This window comes from Toxorhynchites rutilus, chromosome 3 (assembly GCF_029784135.1).
Source record: "Toxorhynchites rutilus septentrionalis strain SRP chromosome 3, ASM2978413v1, whole genome shotgun sequence".
Classification (NCBI taxonomy): Eukaryota; Metazoa; Arthropoda; class Insecta; order Diptera; family Culicidae; genus Toxorhynchites; species Toxorhynchites rutilus.
Genome location: NC_073746.1, coordinates 17,264,012 through 17,288,368, shown reverse-complemented (window position 1 = coordinate 17,288,368; position 24,357 = coordinate 17,264,012). Strand labels below are relative to the sequence as shown.

The 24,357-nt window shown below is 35.5% G+C and overlaps 1 protein-coding gene across 1 annotated transcript in view; it reads right to left on the bottom strand.

The window, feature by feature from the left end:
- The window catches only part of LOC129777304 (ATP-binding cassette sub-family G member 1), a 150,516-nt gene that overhangs the window by 87,636 nt on the left and 38,523 nt on the right, over window positions 1-24,357 (bottom strand). The window contains exon 2 of the mRNA XM_055783523.1: window positions 9,402-9,897. Within this exon, the coding sequence (XP_055639498.1) occupies window positions 9,402-9,759 (358 nt within the window). The 5' untranslated portion in view covers window positions 9,760-9,897. The remainder of the gene's footprint in view (window positions 1-9,401; window positions 9,898-24,357) is intronic.

The following is a 24,357-nucleotide window of genomic DNA, read 5'->3' as shown; positions in this document are numbered from 1 at the left end:
ATCCGATTTTGTTCCTGGCGCTTTGCAGAGTCAGAGTAACGTTTCAGCCGTTTAGTTAGGACGCTCAATTGCTGTACCAGTGTGTCGAGTTTTTCCGTCAGCTGGTGAGCTCCCAGCTGGCGAAGTTCAGTAGGCCGCACGATCACAGCAACTTGGCGACATAATTTCGCCGATCTGCTGCCTCTTTTGTACGCCATCAGTCTTCCAATTGCGGCGCGCTTGTTTAGGATCCGTTGCTCCAATCTCCTTCGCCATGGAGGCTCACGCCTTTCACGGAGATGTTGGAGCAGTCCGCCTCTTGGCCTAATACGGTATCCTAAACTTTTGGCGGTCGCCACAGCAGCACAGTAAACTTTCAGTTGCAGCTCCTCCATGTTCTCAGCATCAACCAAGTGCAGCGGAAGAACGTGCTCGTTCATGAGCTTTACTGCACTTGTCAGCCTGCGGGAATGCTGCAACTTCGGGATCCTGGGGCGCGACAAAGGGTCCGTGTCGCGGAACTGTGAGATCGCCTCGTCGTAATGGAAGACCAGATCGCGTAGTAGTTGTTGATCTGGCTGTGGATCTTCCGGCTCAGGGGGTTGTTGTACTGTGGCCTCCACTGGTGCTGATTCGCGTGCCCCACTCGCGAATGAATTGCTCAGCCGTACTGAACTTCGTCTCGACACATCGCTTGCTCTGCTTGTTCTGGAGCTTAGTTCTCTCTGCACCTGCTGCTTGATCTCGTCGACTTGCGTTTGGGAGAGCATATTGTTGCGTACAATCGCTCTACGCCTCGCGTTCATCGCGTTTTGGTCAAGCCTCCCGACGAACTCTGGATACGCTTCCTCGAACATTGCGAGTATTCGAGGGCGACCGCTCATGTCCGTCTCCAAAGCAGTGCAGATGTAATAGGCGCGGATCACGAATTCATTCATTTCATGTGTCCACATGATCCGTCGCCTAGTAGTACCCACAAGTGTGGACGACTGTCGTCTGACAGTCGCAACACGCCTCGTAGGCGCAGCGTTTCGTTGGTGATGTCGATGGCTGCTGTTTCCGTGTGGCGGTAGCTCTTCGGGTTGAACCCGGCTGGTGGCCCGCTCTTGCACATCGCCCTCCAGCCGCTGGCCGCTCGCTCTTACGCCCGTTCCAGGACCAGCTCCAGTTCGGGGACCCTCCTCGGGCGATCGCATTCTGAGTATTCTTCGTGAACGTAGCTCCATTTTCTGGGTGTATCTCCTTTGCCCGGGAGACAGCGGGTTGGCAAGGCCTCCATGACCCGGGAGGCCTTCCCCGGGAGAGATATAGCGCTCTGACTCGCTCGCACCCCCTCACTTAGCCACTTTCGACACCCGTTCTCGGAGCCAAGACCAGGTGTGTGTTTCCAGTTCACGCCCGATCTAAAAATGTCGTCATATGATCTTCGTGGAGGCGTGAGATAGGAACATTTGAGACCAACAGGTAGGCTCCTACCCTAGTGTTGATCCCCATTTGAGAACCCATATTATTATTATTATTTTATTTTTTATTTACTATTATTTTATTATTATGTTATCACATTAGGATTTATAATTTGTGGCTAAAAATGATTGTTAACATACAAAAATTCGAAGTTTCAAAAATTCATAAAAATTCGATGTTCTACAAAGTTCGTCAAAAATTGTCTTACGATCTTGAACTCATTTTTTAAATTTACTACATAATTTCTATTCTATATGAAAAAAAGACAATAAATTAGAAATGTTTTTTTGTTCAAATATCTCGAGAATGACTGCATTTGGAAGGAGATTGATGAGAGGCTTTTTTATGTTAAATCGCACCAGGATAATTTGTGACTAAAATTTATTATTAACATACAAAAAATCGATGTTTCGGAAATAAAAAATTGATGTTCCACAAAGTTCACGACAAAAAGTTTTACCATCTTGGACTCATTTCTCAAATTTTTTTTTGTTCACTTCAATTTGAAAAGAAAAATTAAGAAAAAATGAAAAATATGTATTTTAAATGTTACATATAACTTTATTTAAAATAAAAAAATAATATTTTTTTTTGAATTTAACATCAATACTCTATAACTCTTTCTAAGACACTATTTCGGTACGATTCATAGTTTTTGAGATATAAATTATCAGAGATTTCTATTATTATATATTATTAGATACGCCCTTTTCAAAAGTTACACTTGAGTCAGAAATTTCCCAATTTCTGTGGAAAACTCATACTCATGAAACACAAACTTTCATTCGAATCAAAACTACATGTTTTCAAAATCTGCATTTTTAGGATGACTTCATTTGGAATTACTCTACAGGTAATTTAATAGCCACAATATCCAAAGGTCTTTTGATACCATGATACTTTGAATTTGTTCCATTCTAATGTAACAAGAAAAATCAGGTACTATGACTAAAAAAAATTGAAAATAATCATTCGTATGCGGTATGCATGAAAAATTGATCTAAGGCTTCGTCCAATAAATGTGGTTGTAATGGAGGTTTTTCATTGGTGTAACACAGTAGTTATGACGTAATACTACTACTTTCAATAAGATTTTAAATCAGAAAACAGGACATGCATGTATTATAAACAATTTTTAATGATTTGTACATTGATAATTATGTAAGATTTGTTTGATATGCTATACATTACGATTCCCTATTTCGTAACAGGTTGGTATTACTAAAAATTGGAAGCATTACCATTTTTCTCATACATTTGTTCTGGCAATTTGTGTGCTTAGCTCGGGCTTTCAATAATGTGCATCTTGTGTAGCATCGACGGGGGATAACGAGAAGGGATTACTTGCTTTTTCAACACCAACCTTGCGTAACTAGTACGCTGTCGCGTATAAATAGAGCGTTTCCGCTTGACAAATTCTCAGTCTCTTTCATAGCTCAAAGCAGCGAACATCGTTTGTTCTGCTTGTTTGTTTCGCGTCATCATAAGCTCTTCGTTTCCCTCCGAGCTGTGAACGCGAAAGAATATCTCACTCGCTGTGCTTCTCCATTTCCCAGTGTATGGTCCTGTATATTAACTGTTGAATTCGTTCGGCGGAACTTTTAATTTTTTCATATCCGTACGTATGAATACCGCATCTTCGCTACCTTAAATCGTCAATTTTATCTGTTCCCGTGTACATCAGCTCCATTGCAACAATCTTCTAGCTTTGTGGTGTGATGTGTTGATCGAAAATTCGGGGACCATTTTTTCAATTCTTTATTTTTGAGACTTCGTCTCAGCGGGGACCGGTTTCTTATAAACGGTTCATCATTGCTAAATGTTTCATTTTTCATCACTGCATCAGTGTAGAGCTCTGTGTACGTTCTCTGCTGGATGCTTGTTTGGTGCTGGTTGGTTTGCGTTGTAAGGCAGATGTATTACTATTGCACAATGGTCCAGGAGATGCATTGAAGTGGACATTAGCATTCAGAGCTCGACAGTTATTCTCTAGACAAAAACTTCTTCAAAAATCATAAAAGTTAGAGCAAACCGTTGTTTGCTCTAACTTTTATGATTTAAATTCTGCATACAAACTGTCTTCGAAAGACTTTTAGAACATACTGATACAAACATTTTGCGATGCAGAACTTGTCAATATCTCAACTTCACTCAAAGTAATTTATGTTTCTTCCCAAAAAATACGCTCTCTTCAATTTCTTGCCAATCTTTATGAGGTAAACTTAGACAAAGTTTATTGGCGACGTTTGAAAAAGCAGAGTTCACTCTACATAATGTGTAATTTTCAAAGCTATGTTATTTTTCGTGTTTGAGTAAATTAAAATTGAAATCATGAGTTTTTGGGTGAAAAATCATCAATAACTTTAAGTAGGATTAGGATATTGACAAGTTCTGCACCACAAAATGTTGCTCTTGTTAACTTCTAAAAGTCGTACGAAAACAGCTTTGATGTAGAATTCGAAATATAAAAGTTAAAGCAAAAAAATGTCCACTTAAATTCATATCCTGGACCATTGTGCATTGTTGTTATACAGCCATTTCATATAGTGGTTCTCAGATTTTCGCGAAAAGTGATAGTTTTGTACTTTATCGCATATATTAGACTCGTATTTTTTATTTTTTCATTAGAGTGCTTATTTTAATTTTAGGGTGGTTCGAAAAATCAACTTTTTCCTCTTTTTCCCAAAAATGACTTTTTTTCAAAAATAACTTTTGAACTATTCGACTGATTCAGATGATCGACATATCAAATTAAATCCAGCTCGCTAGTCTTCTTCTGAAGAATATTACACTTGCAAAAAAATGGTTTTTGTTTTTGTAATCATTGATTGTATTTGTTTCTTGCTGTTTATATGGCTTTGGACTTCTCATATTTATTCCTAAAAGCTGAGGTGTTTACGTAACATATCCAAAAATCAGAGAGGCGTTATTTTTTGTTTTTGAGTTATGATTTCTGAAAGTTAACCGATGGTCCGCAAAATCAATTTTCCCCCTTTCCTCCACCACAAAAATTCATAACTTTTTAACTACTGGATCGATTCAGATGATTGATATATCAAATAAAAGCTTATGAGATAGTCTTCTTAAAAAAATTATAATTTTCTTTTCGTGATTACTAATTGTGTTGTGTATTGTATTTTTAAAGTTCACTCAGTTAAATATAGAGGGCCATCCAAGTGCCTTACATCACATGGCGCAACAACGTTGCCGGCGAGTGTCGAGTGGAAATGGATTATCTTCCTCAAGAAAGGTGAAGAAGGAGTAATGGAGTAGTTTTCTTTCCACGAGGGCCTAACCCAGGGCTAGAGACGAATGAACTGGAAAAGTTTAAAGTCTCGTTACTTACACAGCAAAATTGTTTTATTCAATCAATAATTTAACCCATTTTAGGCCAAGCGTTCGAAAAATCGAACAGCAACTTTGATAATTTTTCATGTCTTCGCAAAACTACCATATGGTAATGTTTTTGCATCAAAAGATAGCTTAATATATTAGCTACAACTACAACTTACTATCAAGTTCACTCAGTTTTGTATAACCTGATTGAGCAATAAATTCGATTTAAAGCAAGTATGTTTGGAACGTGTTTTTAATTTCAACAAAAAACCCAATAAAATACAAAATTATGTGAACTTATCTAATGTATTACTTTTATAAAAGAACATATTGCAATATGGGGCAAAAATCGTTCGATTGAGCCTCTTATAGGAAAATAACAACCGGGAAAATTGAGTGTTCGAAAAATCGAACGTTGGCCACAACGAACATTTTTTTTCTGATGAATTAATACCAACACATCTAACCTCTGCAGCGCGTTTTGGTTCATTTACTTTGGAAGACGGAAGTTTTTTCATTTGTTTTTGCATTCTCATTTGTGAATGTTTGCAAATATCAATTAATTCAGTAAATATTATTGAAAATCTGTATAATTTTTTGTCCGTAATAACCTTAGGTAATGATGGCCCGTAGAATTTCGTGTGTAGAGGAGCTGGAGGAAATGATCAGTACGTATAACAAGGATTTTAATGAGATTGCTGGTGTGAATATTCATTCGCCGGACCGAATAATAACCACCCAATCCTCGATTCCATCGTTTTTTCGCATCATTTTGGTACTTTGCAGGTATTGGAAAATGTTTTTTTCGAGAAACGGATACTCAGAAAGAAATAATTCTTGAGCATAGACATTTGTCCACTGCCAACAATGAAAACAACAGCATATGCCTGCCAGTAATAAGCTGAAATTACATTAAATAAGAAATGTCACATCTCATCCTCAGTGGATTAACTTAGGTTTATACTTAGAAACCTCTATCCTCCTGTGCTTGTTCGTTCGTGAATATAAAAATGATGCATTTGTGAATACCGTATATTTACTAATTGAACTGATTTTCAGTTCGCAGTATGTTTGTGCTTGCAAAAAAAAAGTGCGGGTTTCGGCCAATGTTCGATTTTTCGAACAGTCATTTCCCAGAAAATGGAAAATAGGAAAAAAATAATTCTTGAACATTGGGGTTTCTTTACCATCAATAATCCAAATTACACCCAATGGCTTTCGTAAAAAAATATGTTTTACAGCTTGGTCGTTAATGGGTTAATCAATACAAACAAATGATTACTAAGGCAACGGTAGTCCCACCTACCTATAATATAATCCACCCATTTTTCAACATAACATTATTGAAAACATTTTGTTCTTAGAGTGCGATTTGTATTTTCGCTGTCACTAAAAATTTGAGTCTCTTCGGAAAAGGGACAAACAACAAGAGGCAATTTTTTTACAATAATTTATTAGTTCAAATGAACGTCACAAATAAAGGTTAACAACTCAGCATATACAAAGCTTCTTAGTGCTGCTTTTGGCAATGATGTCCAATCCTGTGCCACTGTGTAACAAAGTTATCTTGGTCACCAACGTCATACAAATGAAACACATATTTATGCATTACTCGAGAATTATTCAAGCAAATTAAACGAAAGTTGGCATGTGGAGGTTATAATGTGCAATAAATGATTCTATGGTGGTTAGATACTCCTCCCCCCCCTCTCATAGGGGGGCTGCCAAACAAATGACACCCAATTTTCTGCATTACTAGAGAATTTATCAAGCAAATGAAACGAAATTTGGCATGTGGAGGTTTGTGGGTGTAATAAATGATTCTATGGTGCTTTGATACTCCTCCCCCTCTTATAGGGGGGGGGGTTGGTTCTGCGGCACCATACAAATGAAACACAAATTTCTGCATTACTCAAGAATTTTAGGGGCACAAAACGTTTCTTTGGTGGTTCGACACACCTACCGCCTTTCTAAGGGCATGGGCTGCCATACAAATGAAACACAAACTTCTGCATAAATCGAGAACTAATCAAGCAAATGGAGCCAAATTTGGGATGTGAGGGTTTTCGGGTACGAGGAATGTTTTTATGATGGTATGACACCCCTTCCTCCTCTGGAAAGGAGAGGGGTCCCATAAAAATAGTGCACATATTTCAATCAAACATGGCAAATGAAAATTTTCGGAAAAACTCTGAAGGGAAATGGGAAAAGTTGAAAAATTCAATTGTACATGTGTTCTACAATTACATATTCACAAGCGTTGTTAGTCCATTTGATGTTTGCGGTAACGAAATTGATCTTCGTTCGAAAGTGGAAATGGATTTTAATGTGATAAAACGCACTCCTATATCGTCTTCTATCTATAGAAATAAAAATGGATCACCGAATGTGTTGATAAGAGCAAAACTCGAGAAAGTAATTGTCCGATTTAGGGCTATCTTCATTCTATCATATTTTCTGTATCAAACACTTATTCCATGCAACGGAGAAACATGTTATTTGCAAGTGGATGAAAAATCTTACACGAGAATTGTGTCTGAAAATAATTTGATATTATAATGTCGAGTTTTGGTAGAAGTACTGAAATTTTATAGTAAAACATAACTTTAAAGGGTTGATTAGAAGATCAATCAGTGCTCCCTTGGCCGAGTGGTTAGCGTCATAACTAACATGCCGGGTGTTCGGGTTCGATTCCCGTTCTGGTCGGGGGATTTTTTCGTCAAAGAAATTTCCTCCGACTTGCACTGTGATCACGCGTATTCTAGAGCTTCTTGCCACTCAGAATGCATTCAAGGCGTGTTATTTGGCATAGAAATCTCAACTAAGTACTAATAAAAATGACGCAAATAATACTACGTTGAGACGGCGAAGTTCCTCTAGGAACGTTAGTGCCATTGAAGAATAAGAAGAAGATCAATCAATGAACAGTTCAGCGATTGGACCCATGAAGTAACGCGCTTAGTAAGAAAACGTGGATGTGATAACGAAAAATAAATTTTGGGCGGGACGAAGTTCGCCGGGTCAGCTAGTATCATCTGAAGATATTTGTTTAAGTACAACCTTTTCCACGAGATTTTCGTTAATCATTGAAATTAGAAATCATAACCGGGCTTCGGTTATAATTTATAAATTTTTCCTCGTTGTAAGTCTATAAAATTTCCTCGAGAAAAGTGTACTTGTTAAAAGTTGTTCAACACAGGCTAAGAGCCATGGATACAAATTACTCGGACAAAATCATAACAAAATTAAGCGATTTATTTGAATTCTAAAACAAAACCATTTGTTGCTTACGCAGAAGTAAGCTCTACGATAATTTACTGACGAAATGAAACTTACAGCCAGAGCATCTTCGAACAAATGTCTGGACAGGAATGTTATGCCTTGTTTGGTAACAAGGGGCTCCCGAAGGAATGCGAAATAAAATAAAGGTCTAAGTTCCGGCAAAATGTGCTTGGTTGACATGCAAGTGATGCCTTCGTTACTTGAATCAGGAGAGTTATCAAAAATGTGCCTTTTTGAAGCAGCATGTGATTGTTGATTGTATGCCCCAATTCAGCAACCTTTCACTAGTCAAATTTGTCACTGAGGATCCCAAGAAGCGGAATCCGGTCAATATCCAAAATTAAGGCTGATTGAGGAATATTGGTCGATTGTGAAAGGCAAACTTGTGAAAGTCAAAAAAAAAACGTTCAAACGTAAATGAAACTTGGCTGTCAAACAAGTGAGAAAACAGCTTTGGACGAGAATGACAGGATGTGTTCGGGAAAAAGAAGAAGAACAAATCGAGTCTATGGTGAGATGTAAGGCTGGAATAATGATCTTATAATAAGCATGAAACCTAGTAATATATACCCGATGAATTGAAAAAAAACGCAATGTATGATGCGTTCTCATCCATTTGTTCGAACAAATCAGACAAATGTATTATTACAGAAAGCTTAACTAGCAAACAAACGCATAAAAAGTATCGCGAACAAATATATACATTCGTCTACAAATGTGATCAGTGAACTGAGCGAACATCCGCTATTATTTCGTTAGAAAACGACTATTTCGATGTTTGATGGAAAACAACATCAATATGCAATTATATCTAGCACACGAACTGAATACGCAATTCGATATCATTAAACTTATCAGCAATAGTTTATCTACTGACCGTTAGCGACGAAGCGAAAATAGTTTTGAGGTCGAAACAATCATTTGCCTCGCTAGAAGTTGTTTACAAACTAGGTACGATTATTAGCCTGCTTCGCATGCTGAAGAAAATCTGAGCAAATTTTAGGTTTCCACACATTCTTAGAATTATATGGATTTATAACATTCAGTTGCCGCTGGCGATTCGACTACCAATCGACGGAAACGAAACCTGATTGGATCGGTTAAGGTTATAAAAATTATGAACAAAATAAAATAATAAAATAAAAGTTTGATGCTACATATGAGACAAACCGGTTTGATTGAAGTATCAACAGCACAACTTTATATAATAGCCACTGTAAGATGCCATGAATAGTCTCAAAAAAACGTCATAAACTTTGCTAAATTTATCTCATTTTTTGTCCCAAATATGCAACCGGTTTTACAAACACAGAATAAAAACATAAAAAAGCAGCACTTACCAAATCTAATTCTGTGCGAGTTGAAACCTCGCACCGTGTACCGAATGTCCCGGAAGTCAATATCCACCGGAGGCCGCTTGGGAAAGTGGTAGTCATGTGTCTCGAAGAACCCATTGTGGTACATGGTATTATTGTTACCCTGATTGTCACTCAGCTCGATCGAATCCTCCCCGATGGACGAGCTTTCACCATTCGCCGGACAGCAACTGAACGCGGATCCCGAACTGGCGTTGTTAGCATTTCCGCCGGACGGCGAAGCACCCGGAGCGGGACTACCGCTCTGCGCGGTTGAGGTTGTGTAAAGAGTAGGAGCCATCTGATGATGCTGATGCTGCTGCTGCTGCTGCTGGACGGCCATAATGGTGGTAAGTCATGCAACACGCAACAACTAACGTCAACCGACTTCTGCCTATTTGTTTCGGAAATTTGTGTGTGCAAATTATGATGATTGCCTCATTGTTTTCCGGATGAGTTTCTTCTGAATTGAACGAATTATCTGGAAGAGAAAAAAATGAAGGGGAAGATTATCAACTATTTGCCCGTAACAAAACTTTACGACTTTGTTGGGTTGAATAAGTTGAGGGAAAGATAACATCATATGCAATTATTTTTAAGTGGGCTCCTGAGCCTCATAATAACAGTTGACGAAACTCATTAGTTACACTATATTATATGGGCTATTATCACATTGTATGACATTGTCATTGTAAACTTATCTTTATTTCAACATTGCTATTATCAGTGACAGTGCACTACTCTGTAATCCTTCAAAATGTGTCTGTACTACTATAGTACAAATGTCCAATTGTTTAGATTCAACTTTTGATGCACAATTGGGGCAGTCTATGAATTGAATGTTGAACTTTTTTTACCACGTCCCTAGGAACTGACATTGACTTTTTTAGGAGAATTTTGATGTCCCAGTGACAATTGAAATTAAAAAAAATTTTGGCTTTGTTTTCGGGTTTGCTACAAAATGTGACTACTTTCTAATCGAATTTCGAACCATTTTCTTTTTATACAAAAAAAATCTTTGAGAGCTGAGAGACACGATTTATGCATGCACTATTGATAAGATCTTGCGTTTGTCACTCTGGACGAAATCGTGAATACTACTGAAGCGTCACTCTATTCGCAAACGATTTTAACGGTATTCTATTTTGCGATCCGAAATACTTCTTTGATATCTTCAGGGTTATTTTACCATTCAATCAATTTTCACAGCATCGATACAACGAAAATAAACGCGCAAAGAAACGGATATATTTAAAACGGTGTTTAATTCATCCCCAACAGCCTGTGTGTATACGTTACACATACAAATTATGTGTTCTAAAGTTTATGAAAAGTACGAGATCTTGTTATAAATGATCACAAAATCAAATTCAAGTGTTGATCCTATACTGAGGAACTTCAACCCCAATTGCCATTCACTCGCTTGATGCATGGACTGAGTTTCGTACTCATAAACTCGCTTCTTTTTTTTTTCAAGCCATGGAAATCTTAAATCGGCACTTAAATTTTTTGTCTGTGACACGAAGGAAAACCAACTTTCAACAACAATCGTATGGACTCTTGCTTGCTTTCTTGCTGTCGATGACTTTTCGAATATTTCCAAGTTTCTCGCACCATTGAATCTGTTTTCATTGTAAAATGAGACCATGTCTGGTGAATATGGCGGGTGATGGTAGTTAAGGTAATGATATTGTTCTTTATCGTAAATCAACTAATCAGTAGAGTGAACGAAAAAGGAACTTAATGGCGTTTTTTATCTTTTCACACTAGTTTGTAGTTTGCATCTGGTTACTTATAATTTCTGGATCGTTGTTGACTCTATTCAGAAATGTTTTGAATAATCTCTACACGCTGTGTATTATGATCGAGCTTCTGCACTTTGGAACAAACTATGCTACATGACTGATATACCCATGAAAATAGCTTGGGATTGAGAGACTGAGAGACTGAGACTGGGACTTTTTTGACGAAAACCTTTCCCAATCGAACTCCCAAGAATTGAAGCTGAAACCCTTATCACGGTATGTGGGATTTTAGTCGATTTGGAATCATAATCATTTGAATTTTGGTACGATCAAATTACCGGATTTCAGTAAATTTAAAGCGAAATAATTTTATTTTAAACATTATTTCATGGAAAAATTTTACAACTATCGAACTCTCAATTTTTTTTGTTTAAGCAACGCGGTCTTATCATTTTTATTTCAAAAAATTTTGAATCCAAAAATATTCAATCCAAAAAATTTCGAAATCAGAAAATTTTGAATCGAAAATGTTAAAATAAATCAAAATTCCAATTCAATACAAAAAAAAATTAGAATCAAATCCAGAAATTCGATAAAAATAAATCAAATGAAATAAAATATATGAAATCGTAAAATCAAATCAAATGTTTCAAATAAGAAAATACATCCCGAAAATATAAAATCTAAATTTCAAATATTTCAAAGTCTTAAAATCAAAAATATTTTCAAGAAAATCAAATTTCAGAAATCTTAAATCAAAAATCCTTAATCTGAATTCCAAAAATCTAATATCCCAGAATCTTAAACCCAAATATATTGAATCTGAAAATTTGAAATCCAATTGTTAGAAACAACACCGCAGGGAACATGAGCAGCCTCGTCGGAAAACAGAACCACTAAAACGTCAAATAGTAGACATGTCGAAAAACGAGCTACAACTGACTCTCGGACTAGTCAATTGTCAAATAGGCAAAAAAAATGAAAGGTTCATGGTGGAAAGTACGTGTTTAAAAATCACAAGTTAAAAGAAAGTTATTCCTAAATTGATTATACTAGTTAAAATAATAGATATAACTAGTGAATTTGTCGAACTACAGCCGTGAGTAATCTCATACATAATTTGAATATTGTACCTAATTAAAATGATAAAGACAGGACACAAAACGGATTAAAACGAACAACACGTGGGTTAAGATTCGCAGATAAAAGGCAATCTTGCGAGGCAATATCTATTGCAGGAGGAAGAGAAACTAAATGTAAAAGGGTAAATCTATTAAAAATATGAATTTAATTGATAAATATATATTTGTAGCTTTGACCTACTAACAGCGAAGTTGATCCAAAGAATTTCTTTCCGTAACCCGAACACCAATTTAACATTCGAAAATATATAATCCAAAAACAATAGAACTCAAATATCAATCCAAATAAACTAATATAAAGTTAAAAAATAAAAAAAAATCCCAAAAAAAATAATAAAAGGAAAACATTATCAAAAAAGGTCAATCTGAAAATTTAAAAGTCCTAAATTCAAAAATGTTTTTTTTTTTGTGTTTAATAGTTTCATTTTTGTGTTTTGTATTTGAAATTTGAAATTCGGAATATAAGAAATCAAAAACCAGCGATTCAAAATTCCAAAATAGGGTATATAAAATTCTAAAATCCAAATAGAAATATCTAAAACATAAAAACAGATCATTTAAATGTCAAAAAATATAAATCCAAAAAACTTTTAAAAAAATAAACAAAACGAAAACCCATGTTCCAAAAATCTTAAATCGAAAAATTCTGATTCTGATCTAAAATTTAATGATATTGAATTCGTTAATCTGAAATCCAAAAATCAATTCAAATGAACAAATCTATGATCAAAAAATATAAAAACTAGTAATCTTAAATCCAAAAATCATAAACAGAAATATATTGAATCTAAAAATCCCAAATCAAAAACCTATATTCCAAAAGACTAAAATGTGAGAGTCAATAGTTTCAAATCTGGAATCCGAAAACCTAAAATCAAAGAATCTAATTTCCAAAAGGCTCAAGATTAAATGCCAAATAACGAAATCTAATATTCAAGACTATTAAATCAGAAAATCTTGAATGAAAAGATCTTGAATCCAAAAAATTAAAATTTTAATCTGAAATCCAATAATATTGAATTCGTAAATCTAAAAACTAAAAAACAATTCAAATGAACAAATCCAAATTCCATAAAGCCAAAAGTTTAAAATTTGGAATCCGAAAATCTTAAACCAAAGAATCTGAATTCCAAAAGACTAAAGATCAAATTCCAAATGAACAAAACTAAAATTCAAGCCTATCAAATCTAAAAATCATGAATCAAATGATTTTGAATCCAAAAATTTTAAATTCTAAAATTCAAATTCCAGATAACTAAAAGGTGAAATCAGAAAATTGTAAATTCTATATCCAAAACTATTAAATCCAAAAACGAAACTAGACATAATTAAAATCAATAAAAAATATTATATAAACATAATTAAAATCAAAAAAATCTATAGTAAAACGTCTAAAAACCCAAATTTAAAATCCAAATAATCTAAAAATCAATAACCTAAAAATCAATAATCTAAAAACCAAAAATCTTAAATCCAAGAGTATTGTATTCAAAAACATAATATCTAAAGATCAATTAAAATGAACAAATCCAGAATTACAAAATAGAAAAACACAAAATCTTAAATAAAAATATAAGGATTCAACTTGGGATTGTTGTGTTTTTTTTAAAATCTTATTTCAGAAATTTTAATACAAGAAATCTTATATCAGGAATCCGAAACTCTGAAATTTGATAGTTAAAACTCGAATTTTTAATAAAAAAATATGAAATTTAAAAAAAAAATAAAAACCAAAAATTTCAATGTCGAAAATTTAGAAAAAGATCTTCTATCCAAAAATCTAAAATCTGAAAGTCCAAAAATCAAACTTCAAAAATAAAATATCAAAATCAATATAAAAAATATAAAAGTAACAAATTAATGAAAAATCTAAAATAAAGAAAAATAATACCCGAAAATCTCAGATTCAAGAATCTAAAAAAATTAAATTATAAATCAAATCATAAATTATGAAAACAGCTATGAAATTTGAGACGAGGTAATGAAGGAATGAATCATATTGAAATACATTGAAATATTGTTCTGTAGTTATAGGCTAAATAGACTTAAGTTAATGAGTTATGTAGTTATAATATATTTGAAACCTAAGTTAGAGAAAGTACTGCTAGATGATGGCTCTTTATCCACACGATCCTAATTGAATAAATAAAGAAAAAAACAATATTCAAAATTCAAAACTTCAAATTTCAGAGGTTTTCAAAAAAACCGTAATTTTAATTTGTTAATAAATCTCTAAATGTAAAAATATGATAGAATAATAATAAAATATCAAACTAATTTTAGTTTTTGACATTTTATAATTATTCTAGTATTTTTGTCGTAGGATTACGTCTTTCCGGAATATATTGGGGTACAAATTGAAAATCGAAAATCGAGCACATCGTGGAAATTGTCCAATTTCAAACGTTTATTGCTCAGTCATTTCATGATGGATTGATGAAACTATTGCGTCAATCGATTTCGACACTCCATAACAATTTTTTATATTGAAGGAAAAATATATGTCATGAAACTAACTATCGAGCAATTGAAAAATCTCAACCCCTATCCAAACGGAAATACCCACTTCTGATTGGTCGAAATTGACGATACATGCGGCGGTTCCCTAACAGAGACATCAAAACCAAGCTGCCTGGGGGAAATCGACATTGCAAATACATGAAAGTAGGGGGAACTTTTGTTCCTACCAAAACAGAGACATTAAAACCAAATCATTATCAAAGAGTTTAACAATGTGATTCTTCAAACAAAAGATCTTCGATCCGAAAATCTAGAATATAAAATTCTATGATTCACCAATCTGAAATAAAAAACCTTCAAGTTCTAAATTCTAAAATCTCCAAAAACCAAACAAAACTCTAAAAATCAGTTACTAAAATTCGAAAATGTAAGATGATGGGAAAATGTAAAAGAAATTTAATATCAATACAAAAGATCAATCCGAATAACAACCAGTATCTAAATTACAAAAGTATTCAACCCAAAAATCTAAATCTTTAATGAAAATAAATAAAAAATTTAAACTTTTAAATCTAAACCAATAAAACTAAAACAAAACAAAAATAAAAAAAATTGAAAACTGAAATCCGAAAATCCAGAAACCTTAAATACAGATATCTCTTCCAGAACCATTAATCCAAAAATCTAAAATTCTAAAAAATGTTAAATTCGGGAATCATTAAAAGTAAAACTTTGAAATTCGAAAATCTTGAATCTCATTGTCACATCATGAAACGCTTATGCTTTTCGCCGGTCGTGGATATTAAATCGTGAAAAATCAGGAATACACTAATCTAAAACCCAAGAATCTTAAATCCAAAAATATTAAATCCGAAAACTAAAATTCAACTAGAAACCAGAAAACTAAAATTCGGAATTGTAAAGTCGAAAAATCACGATAGCCATCCCCAGCGATTGATCCGAATAAACACATCTTAATGTGAAAAATATAAAAACCAAAAATCTATTTTTCAAAAAAAAAATTTAAAAAAATCAATAACAAATTTAATCTTTAAAATATACAATTCAAAAATCTTAAATTAAAAACTGTCGTAAATCGCAAATTGTAAAAATCTTGAATCCAATAATCTAAAACCCAAAAAATACTAAAAAAAACCAAAATTCAGAAATCTTAAACCTAAATGAAATCAAAAATTCCAAAATGTAAAATAAACTAAAACTCAAAATTTGAAAATCAAGCCGAATAAATAAATGCAGGAAATATGAAAATAAAAAATCGGGATTACAAAAATATTAAATTCAAAAATTTTAATCAAAAAATGTTGAATCGAAAAAGTTCAAATTCAAATATCAAAATCCTAAGTCTAAAAGTCAAAAAAAGAATCTAAAAAAAAATATAGAAATCAAAAAACTGAAATCCAAAAATCTGAAAATCTGAAAATGTTTTAATTATATCAAAAAATCTAGAATATCAAAGTATAACTCATACATCGTGAATTGTAATTCAATCGCAAAATCAAAATATGTTAATCTGAACCCCAAAATTCAAAAATTTCTAAGCGTAATTCATTTTTTACACATTACTCTGTATTATCTATATTTTTCACAAGTCATAAATCTTTAATCATCTTTTAATCATCCAAAAACCATTAATTTAAAAACACTAAATCCATTAAACACAAACATTTAAATTATTTTTTTTTATAAATTCGTTTATTTTTACAGGCTCAGTTGCATAAGTTTAAAGGAGCCGAAATCTTAAATATATTTTTAAAACTATATATATGAACAATTTTCTTAAATCTATGGTTAGTAATGTGGGAAACCGATTAGTCGCGGTGAACTCGAGATTAGAAGGGTGACATATTTTTCTCAGGAAAAGGATGGGGTATAAGGAAATTATTACAATGTTGATAATCACACAGTAATAAATTTTTGAAAAATCTAAAATGTATCAATTCATAAAATCATTAATCTAAAAATCAGAGTTATGAAAAAAAATCTAAAATCTCAAAGTGTAATTCATACATCAAGATTTGTTTTTCGCATGTCGTAAATCGTCTATTTGGAACGATAAATCGAGAAATTACTAATTAATTTCAAATATTGTATTTCAAATTTAAAGGTAATGTCTCGATTAGTTTCGAAATAGATTGTCGGCATGTTTCATGATATATCGGTTATCTCGGTTGCCTTCTCAGATTGTCCTCGGATACCCTTGGATATTGGATGATCCGCCGCCTGGTGTTGAAAAATGTGAAATGTTTGAGAGTTCGTAACGCGATGAGTCACATTTGAGATTTCGCTTCATCGAACAGTCTGCATGAGAGTCCGCATTATCATAATCAGATCACTTAGCGCAGTGAATTACGATTATTACCTATGCCTAAAAATAATTATTCATTCCATGAAAATCTCAGAGTAATCGCGCCAAAGAGGCACCTTTATTGTCGTTATTGACTATTTAAAGTTTTAATCACCGATTTTTGCAATAGGAGAATGGATTGCTTTGTTTGGGAGCACGCAATTCTGTATGTTGTGCCTTTTCGTTAGTCTTGGCGTACAATTAAAGTCTGCTTCATTTAATATTGGAACAAATTCTTTTGCTCATTGTGGTGCTCCTAGTGGACGGATTTGGAAACTTTTTTCACCCACGTGTCGGGAAATTCATTACCTTTCACCATGTATTTATGTCATAACACCAAATGATAGCATTTTGTAAACAACCGCCATGGAAGCCGAACGGAGAGATAAAATTGTGCACAGTTTTCTTGAAAATCCATTGTTGTCGGCATCTGAGCTAGCTAAACAGCTTAAAATGCCCAGAAATACCATATGGCGTGTTATCAAGCAGTACAAGGAAACATTGACGACGGCTCGGAAGCCGCATTCGAAGCGTCGGAGTGGAACTGTCGACCGGAAACTGCGTGGGAAAGACATCAAGGCCGTCAAGAGGAATCCCAATCTTTCAGACCGCGATTTGGCCAATAAGTTCCAGGCCGCTCACAGTACGGTGCGACGAATTCGTCTCCGGGAAGGAATAATCCGAGCCAGCAAACAGCCAAATCGGACGCTGAAGCAGAACAATGTGGCCAGAATCCGTGCTCGAAAGCTGTACGACCAAGTGCTGACCAAGTTCGACGGATGTATTCTGATGGACGATGAGACCTACGTGAAGGCGGACTTTGGGCAAATCCCAGGTCAAAAATTTTATTTGGCGACGGCTCGGGGGGATGTACCTGCAAAATTTAAGTTCGTGTTTGCGGATAAATTCGCCCGCAAGTACATGATTTGGCAGGGGATATGCAGTTGTGGACAGAAAACCAAAGTCTTTCTCACTGACAAGACAATGACATCAGAAGTCTACAAAAAAGAGTGCCTACAGAAACGGATTCTGCCGTTTATTCGTGCCCACGACCGTCCAGTAATGTTTTGGCCGGACCTCGCAAGCTGCCATTACAGCAAAACGGTTATGGAATGGTACGCAACGAACGGGGTCAGCGTAATACCGAAGGACCTCAACCCCCCAAACTGCCCCCAGTTCCGGCCGATAGAGAAATACTGGGCAATCACGAAGCGGAGGCTTAAGGCAAAGGGAAAACTTGTTAGGAACATGACTCAAATGAAGAACTGGTGGAATCAAATCGCCAAAACGGTGGACGAAAAGGGTGTGCGCCGCCTAATGTGCCGTATTACGGGAAAAGTACGAGAATTTCTTCGAAACAGCAATGAATAATTTTTTTAATTTTTTTTATGAAAGAGTAAAGAAAATGCTACATTTGTATGAAAAACAAATTATGAATTCGTTAATAAATGACTGAACTACACGCAATTGTTTGTGTTCCAATATTAAATGAAGCAGACTTTAATCCCTAAGATTAAACTCAAACGGGCTTGATTGTTTCCTCGCTTATTTCATTTCATTAAGCCATCTTAATTCATTTTGAAAAACCATGTTTTCAACAAATAATTAGCTTCAGTACTTGCAGTATAACTTTTACATTTCTGATAGACTGAATGAGTACAGCAATTGCGTGCAATCAATTCGATCGTATCAATTAGACCATCCCGTTGATGAATGACAAATGCAACCTCGTTATAGTCTTGATTCTTTTGTTTCCTAAATCATCACTTCATTCCGGCACAAATGACTCTGGCGGGAATGAATTGCAATTTCCAGATCCGTATGAATCACCCCCATTTGCGTTCGGTTATCAAAAGAAACACTTTGAACGGCATAGAACGATTACCATGGTTCTGACTCAACAGAGCGTCTAGCAACTGGGCTATCGTGCCATGATCGATCGCACGTTACCTCAAGCATTTGCTGGAAATCATTCCCCACTGTGTGTTGTGGTTTAGTTAGAACGCGACTCCTTGACCGTGTTTTGAAACTGGTGAAACTTGATGAGTACAGCCATCATCATGATGATGCTCTTGAGGGTACGCAACGAGAATATGATGCGAATAATCAGCTGTCGTTCAGCAGACGGATAGAACTTTGCCCGCAACCAACTCTCAGACTATCAGTGCGTAGTCGTCGGCGGTTGTTCGTTCGTTTTTTTTTGCCTCTATCGCATATGCAATTTTAATCTGGGTCGGACAAATTATCACGGTCACTGTTGCTCTATGTTATGTTATGGGTGTTCACAAAGTAGCGATCGAAGTTGCGTGTCGTTATTATCAAATTCGAAGAAATTTAGAATCTGTGGCAACATGACAGAGTCCATATTGTTACAATAAATTGCCGGAAGTCGATGGGCATGGCACTCAGAATCCAGTCTATCCGATCCATTAATTAAGATAAACTCGGTGCAATGATGAGTGCACTGAGTTTATTTTCCAACCGTTCGAATTGTTATTCATTGTCTGTACCCATCATCAATGCATTCAACTGTGCACACGAAAGGAAACGACATTCATCAGTAATTCCATGAAGATCTGCAACGGTTGACAAATGCGGCATGTGTCAGTCTCGTCAATATTTTATTAGTCAGACATCGCGAATAACGCCCTTTTCCTCCATATTTGCAAATTGAAAAAAAAGTTATGAAAATTGCTAATTCGAGCTCCATTGTAACCAGTTTGTGGCTTTATTACATTCACATGCACATGCGACAGCTGCGCTGTATGATGTCCAAATTGAACAATTCAATTGTTAAACCTAAAAATGATGATCAACCGCAGCAGAACGAGCTTCAGAACATTCGCACGATCGTTCAACCCAGGAAACCACGGCGCTCCTATGCTTTTTTTTTCTCAACGCTGACGGCATCCGCAAATATGTTTGAATTATTTGCACGCAAATGAGCGATACCAAAAAACCCGACCGGTTTCAGACGAAAAAAAAACATTCATCGTCCAGAAGGTGATAAGAGATGAAAACCGGGAACAGGGATAAGATCAACCACCGACAAATGATCGAAGAAAGGAGGGACACCATCGCAAAACAAGTTTCAGAATCTGTCGTTCGCGTTATTTTTTTTTTGGTTTTTACTTTGCGTGGCATTTTGGCATTTTGGCATTTTTGAGTGTCATATTATAACATTAAGAAGGAATCACAGGCAAACGAAAACACGAAAACGCAAAAGATGAAGATTCCATTTCTCATTCACTTTTGACATCCAGAATCCATTAGCCATCAGATTATTTTTGGCAAATTTTAAATATTTTCTGCAGGTGTGTATGAAATCATATTATATTCATCCTCATCAAATATATCAGCCTGTCATGTGGGTCCCGACATATTATCTCTCGATCTCCCAGAGAAAAGAATTACTCTTTGAAGGCTAAGAATTGAAAACGACTCTTATTTCCGAAAATAAATTAAGGAGATGCAAAGCATCCCTTAGGAGCGAAGAATCGTCCAAAATGGTTGAAAAATGTAAACGATAACAGGAAATTTTTGATTAAAGAAAGCTTATTCCATAAATAGGTCAATAAGTTTATGATGATCTAGTTTCACGATTCATTAGTAATTATTACAATGTCAATAACAAACCTTTCTGCCTCTCAGTACAGCCGAAAAAATTGGAAGACGATGCATTGCTAGCATTACTACAGGAAAACTCAGTTCAAACGTGAGAATAACTTGGAAACGAGCTAGGTGTTACCGGAGAAGCTGTTTCTAAACGTTTATACGTCATGGATAAATTCAAACAGAAAGTAAACTAGTTGAGTATAAGACTGTCATCCACAACCATTTGATTAACACGTTTTTATTGATTTTCCAGACAAAAAAATGGGTAGGTTATATCTATGACATAACCGCATGGTTCACGCGGGACTACCTTAGCTTAGCATCATTTGTTTGTATTGATTAAAATTTTGATTGAATGAAACAATTTCCGAATTCAATTGAATTCAATATATTTGCTTTGTGAGTAAAAAGATTTTATAATGCCATGTAAGGTCAATTCATGCAATAGATTATGTTCTTTGTTACTAGTAAATTTAATGACATTCTTTTTACGTTTGGTATGATGATATCTTGGTTTAGATGTCTGTGTTAGGCAAACACATTTCAGTCGGAACAAAAATACTCCTGACCTGCATGAATATGCAATGCCAATTTCCTCAGACACCTTGGTTCTGAAGTCTGTGTTGGGGGTAGAGATGGGTACGAACGAACTAGTTCGACGAAAAGAGTGAACGAACGTTCGTTCTTTTTCAAAGAACGGTAGTTCTCCCCACGAACTGATTGCGAGCGAACGGTTTGTGAACGAACTGATTCCGAAAGAACGGTGAACTGTTTGAGAGTGAACTGATGGAGAGTGAACTGCTTGTGAACGAGCTGATTCAGAACGAACTGTTTGCGAGTGAACTGTATGGGAAAGAACTGATTGAGAGTGAACTGTTTGGGAACGAACTGTTTGAGAACGAAGTGTTTGCGGGCGAACTGTTTGCGAACGAACTAGTGCAGCTGAACTGATTTGCGCTGGACGGAACGGACAAATATAACGAGAACGTTTGTAAGGAAAATAAAACGATATTGTCATGATGAGCAAAATGCATCTAACGCAGGGTTTATTTTGTTAATGTATACTCAATTTTGTGTTAAAAATAAAATTAGATTTTCGTAGTTTTAAAAGCAAAACTATATGTTTTCAATTACATGTATTCTTTCAATTCCGCGTGACATTCATATATTTCCTGATTATCAGAAAAAAGCTGGGGGAAGCTGGGGCAATTCATTAGGTAAACATAAAATCTTATAGCGAGGGCAAAGTTTTTTCGTTGCATTCAATTCTTTGTTTGGCCTATTGCGTATACGTGTTATTGTGATTGTTTGTATGGGTGAAAATCGCTGCTGATTTTATCCCCTGAATGAACATTATGAAATATGATCTTACATGGAACCTGTGTGTTGTCCAAAAAGAGAATATGAAAAATTGCATTTTGTCGATCGATAAACATATTTCCACATACAGTTTGCGACTTTTAAAGAAGAAGTAGCTTATCTTTCCCCACTAAATCCACTATGCAATCCAACGATATCAATTAATAGCTGTCTATTGATGTTGAGTTCCAGCTAACATTCTATGTTGTTCTTAATAGTGCTGAACGAAAGAGCGAAAGAACGATTTAAAAGAACTGATTCACTTAGATGAACGGTAATTGAGTGAACCATTCATCAAAGTGAACTGTTTTGCCCATTTCTAGTTGGGGGAAACACATTTCAGTCGGAACAAAAATACCCCCGACTTCCATGTATTTGCAATGCCGATTTCTCTAACGCTGCTTGGTTTTGAAGTCTGTGTTAGGGAACATATTTCGGTGCGAACAAAAGTCCCTATACTTTCATGTGTTTGCCATGCCGATTTCCCCAAGGCTGCTTGGTTTAGATGGCTGTGTTGGGGAAACCGTAAATCGGGCCAATCAAAACGAGGTAGCTAGGGTGTTTAGATAACGCTTAACATTTTACAGTTATTCAATTGTTTATGTACTGAAAAATAACATTTTATTAATTGCGATAGAAGCGTAGAAATATTCCCTATCAATTGATGCAAACATCTTTCCGATCCAATAAGAAATGTTCAAGTTATAAGCATTCGGAATCTTTCATTTTTTCCTGCATGTTCTATGTTTAGGTTTTCTTTTTACCCCCCATATACTCCGGTTAGACGTAGTCCCACGTCAAAAATAACGGTTTTCTGTAGTATATTGTGACTGACAATGAAAAGTAATCTTAATACGACAATCCCAGACGCGATAAATCATGGCTGGAGTCAGAGCCACCATCAAAATCCCAGCGAAAAAGATCAAATCAACGTCGAGTTACAAGAAAAAAGTAATTCTAAAGCCTGTCCACGTTAAATTTCGGACACTTTTCTTTCAGCGTAATTTATGAAATATTTCACTTACATGACAGCTGAAACCCTCCTCTTTATTTCAATTGTTTGGCATTGTTTACATTCTTCTTCAGTTTGGTAAAATGGCGTCGAATCAAGCGGAAGTACGCAAACGCATTTTGCGCGAACGACAGCAAAATTCAACACTGTCGGTACGCGATCTCGCCGAAAAGCTAAAACTGCCGAAGAGTACCGTGTTTAGTGTGTGCAAATCGTTTGACCAGCGCTTAACTGTGGATCGGAAGGTTGGAAGCGGAACATATTGAAAAGTATGCTCCCGACAGATGGACCGAAAGGTGGTTGCCATTATTGAGAAACAACCCAACCTTTCAGTTAGAAATATGGCTCGAAAGGTTGGGAAATCAAAATCATATGTACAAAAAGTGAAGCAGAGGCATGGACTGAAGGCGTACAAAGTGAAAAAGGTGCCCAATCGTGATGATAAGCAAAATGTCACTGCAAAAAGCCGTGCTAAGGTGCTCTATACCCAGTTTTTGCAAAAATGTTCATGCACCGTAATGGACGATAAAACTTATGTCCTAGAAGACTTCAAACAGCTTCCTGCTCTCGCTTTTTATACTGCAATGCGAAGGAATGCCGTAGCCGAGTGTTTCCGGATCAAGAAGCAGTCTAAGTTCCCTAAAAAGTACTTGGTTTGGCAGGCCATATGCAGTTGTGGCCGAAAATCCAAATCTTTCGTCTCTACCGGCGCTATCAACAAAAATGTCTACGAGAAGGAATGTCTCCAGAAGCGGTTGCTACCATTCATAAGAAGCCACGACTCTGCAGCGTTGTTTTGGCCAGATTTGGCCTCTTGTCACTATGCAAAATCCATCCTGGAATGGTATAATGCAAATGAGGTCAAATATGTGCCAAAAACAGCAAATCCACCGAACTGTCCAGAACTTCGCCCAGTGGAAAAGTAGCTCTGATTAAGCGAAAACAATTCGAAACTAAGAAGAAAGCGAATGGCATTAATGATTTCAAGAGGAGATGGAAAAGAGCCGCCGCCAGCATATCTGAGGATACTGTACGGATCCTAATGGAGATGTTCCCAAGAAAGTTCGTGAATTTTACAGAAAATGTAATTAACATCGAAGTAAGATTTCCTTGTTTCAGATATAAGTCTATTTTACTGAAATAAACAATCGGTTTTGTTGTATTACGTGAATTTTTGTTTTACTGGCATCATCTTGGTGTCCGAAATTTAACGTGGACTTCACGATAACGTTCGGTAACACAC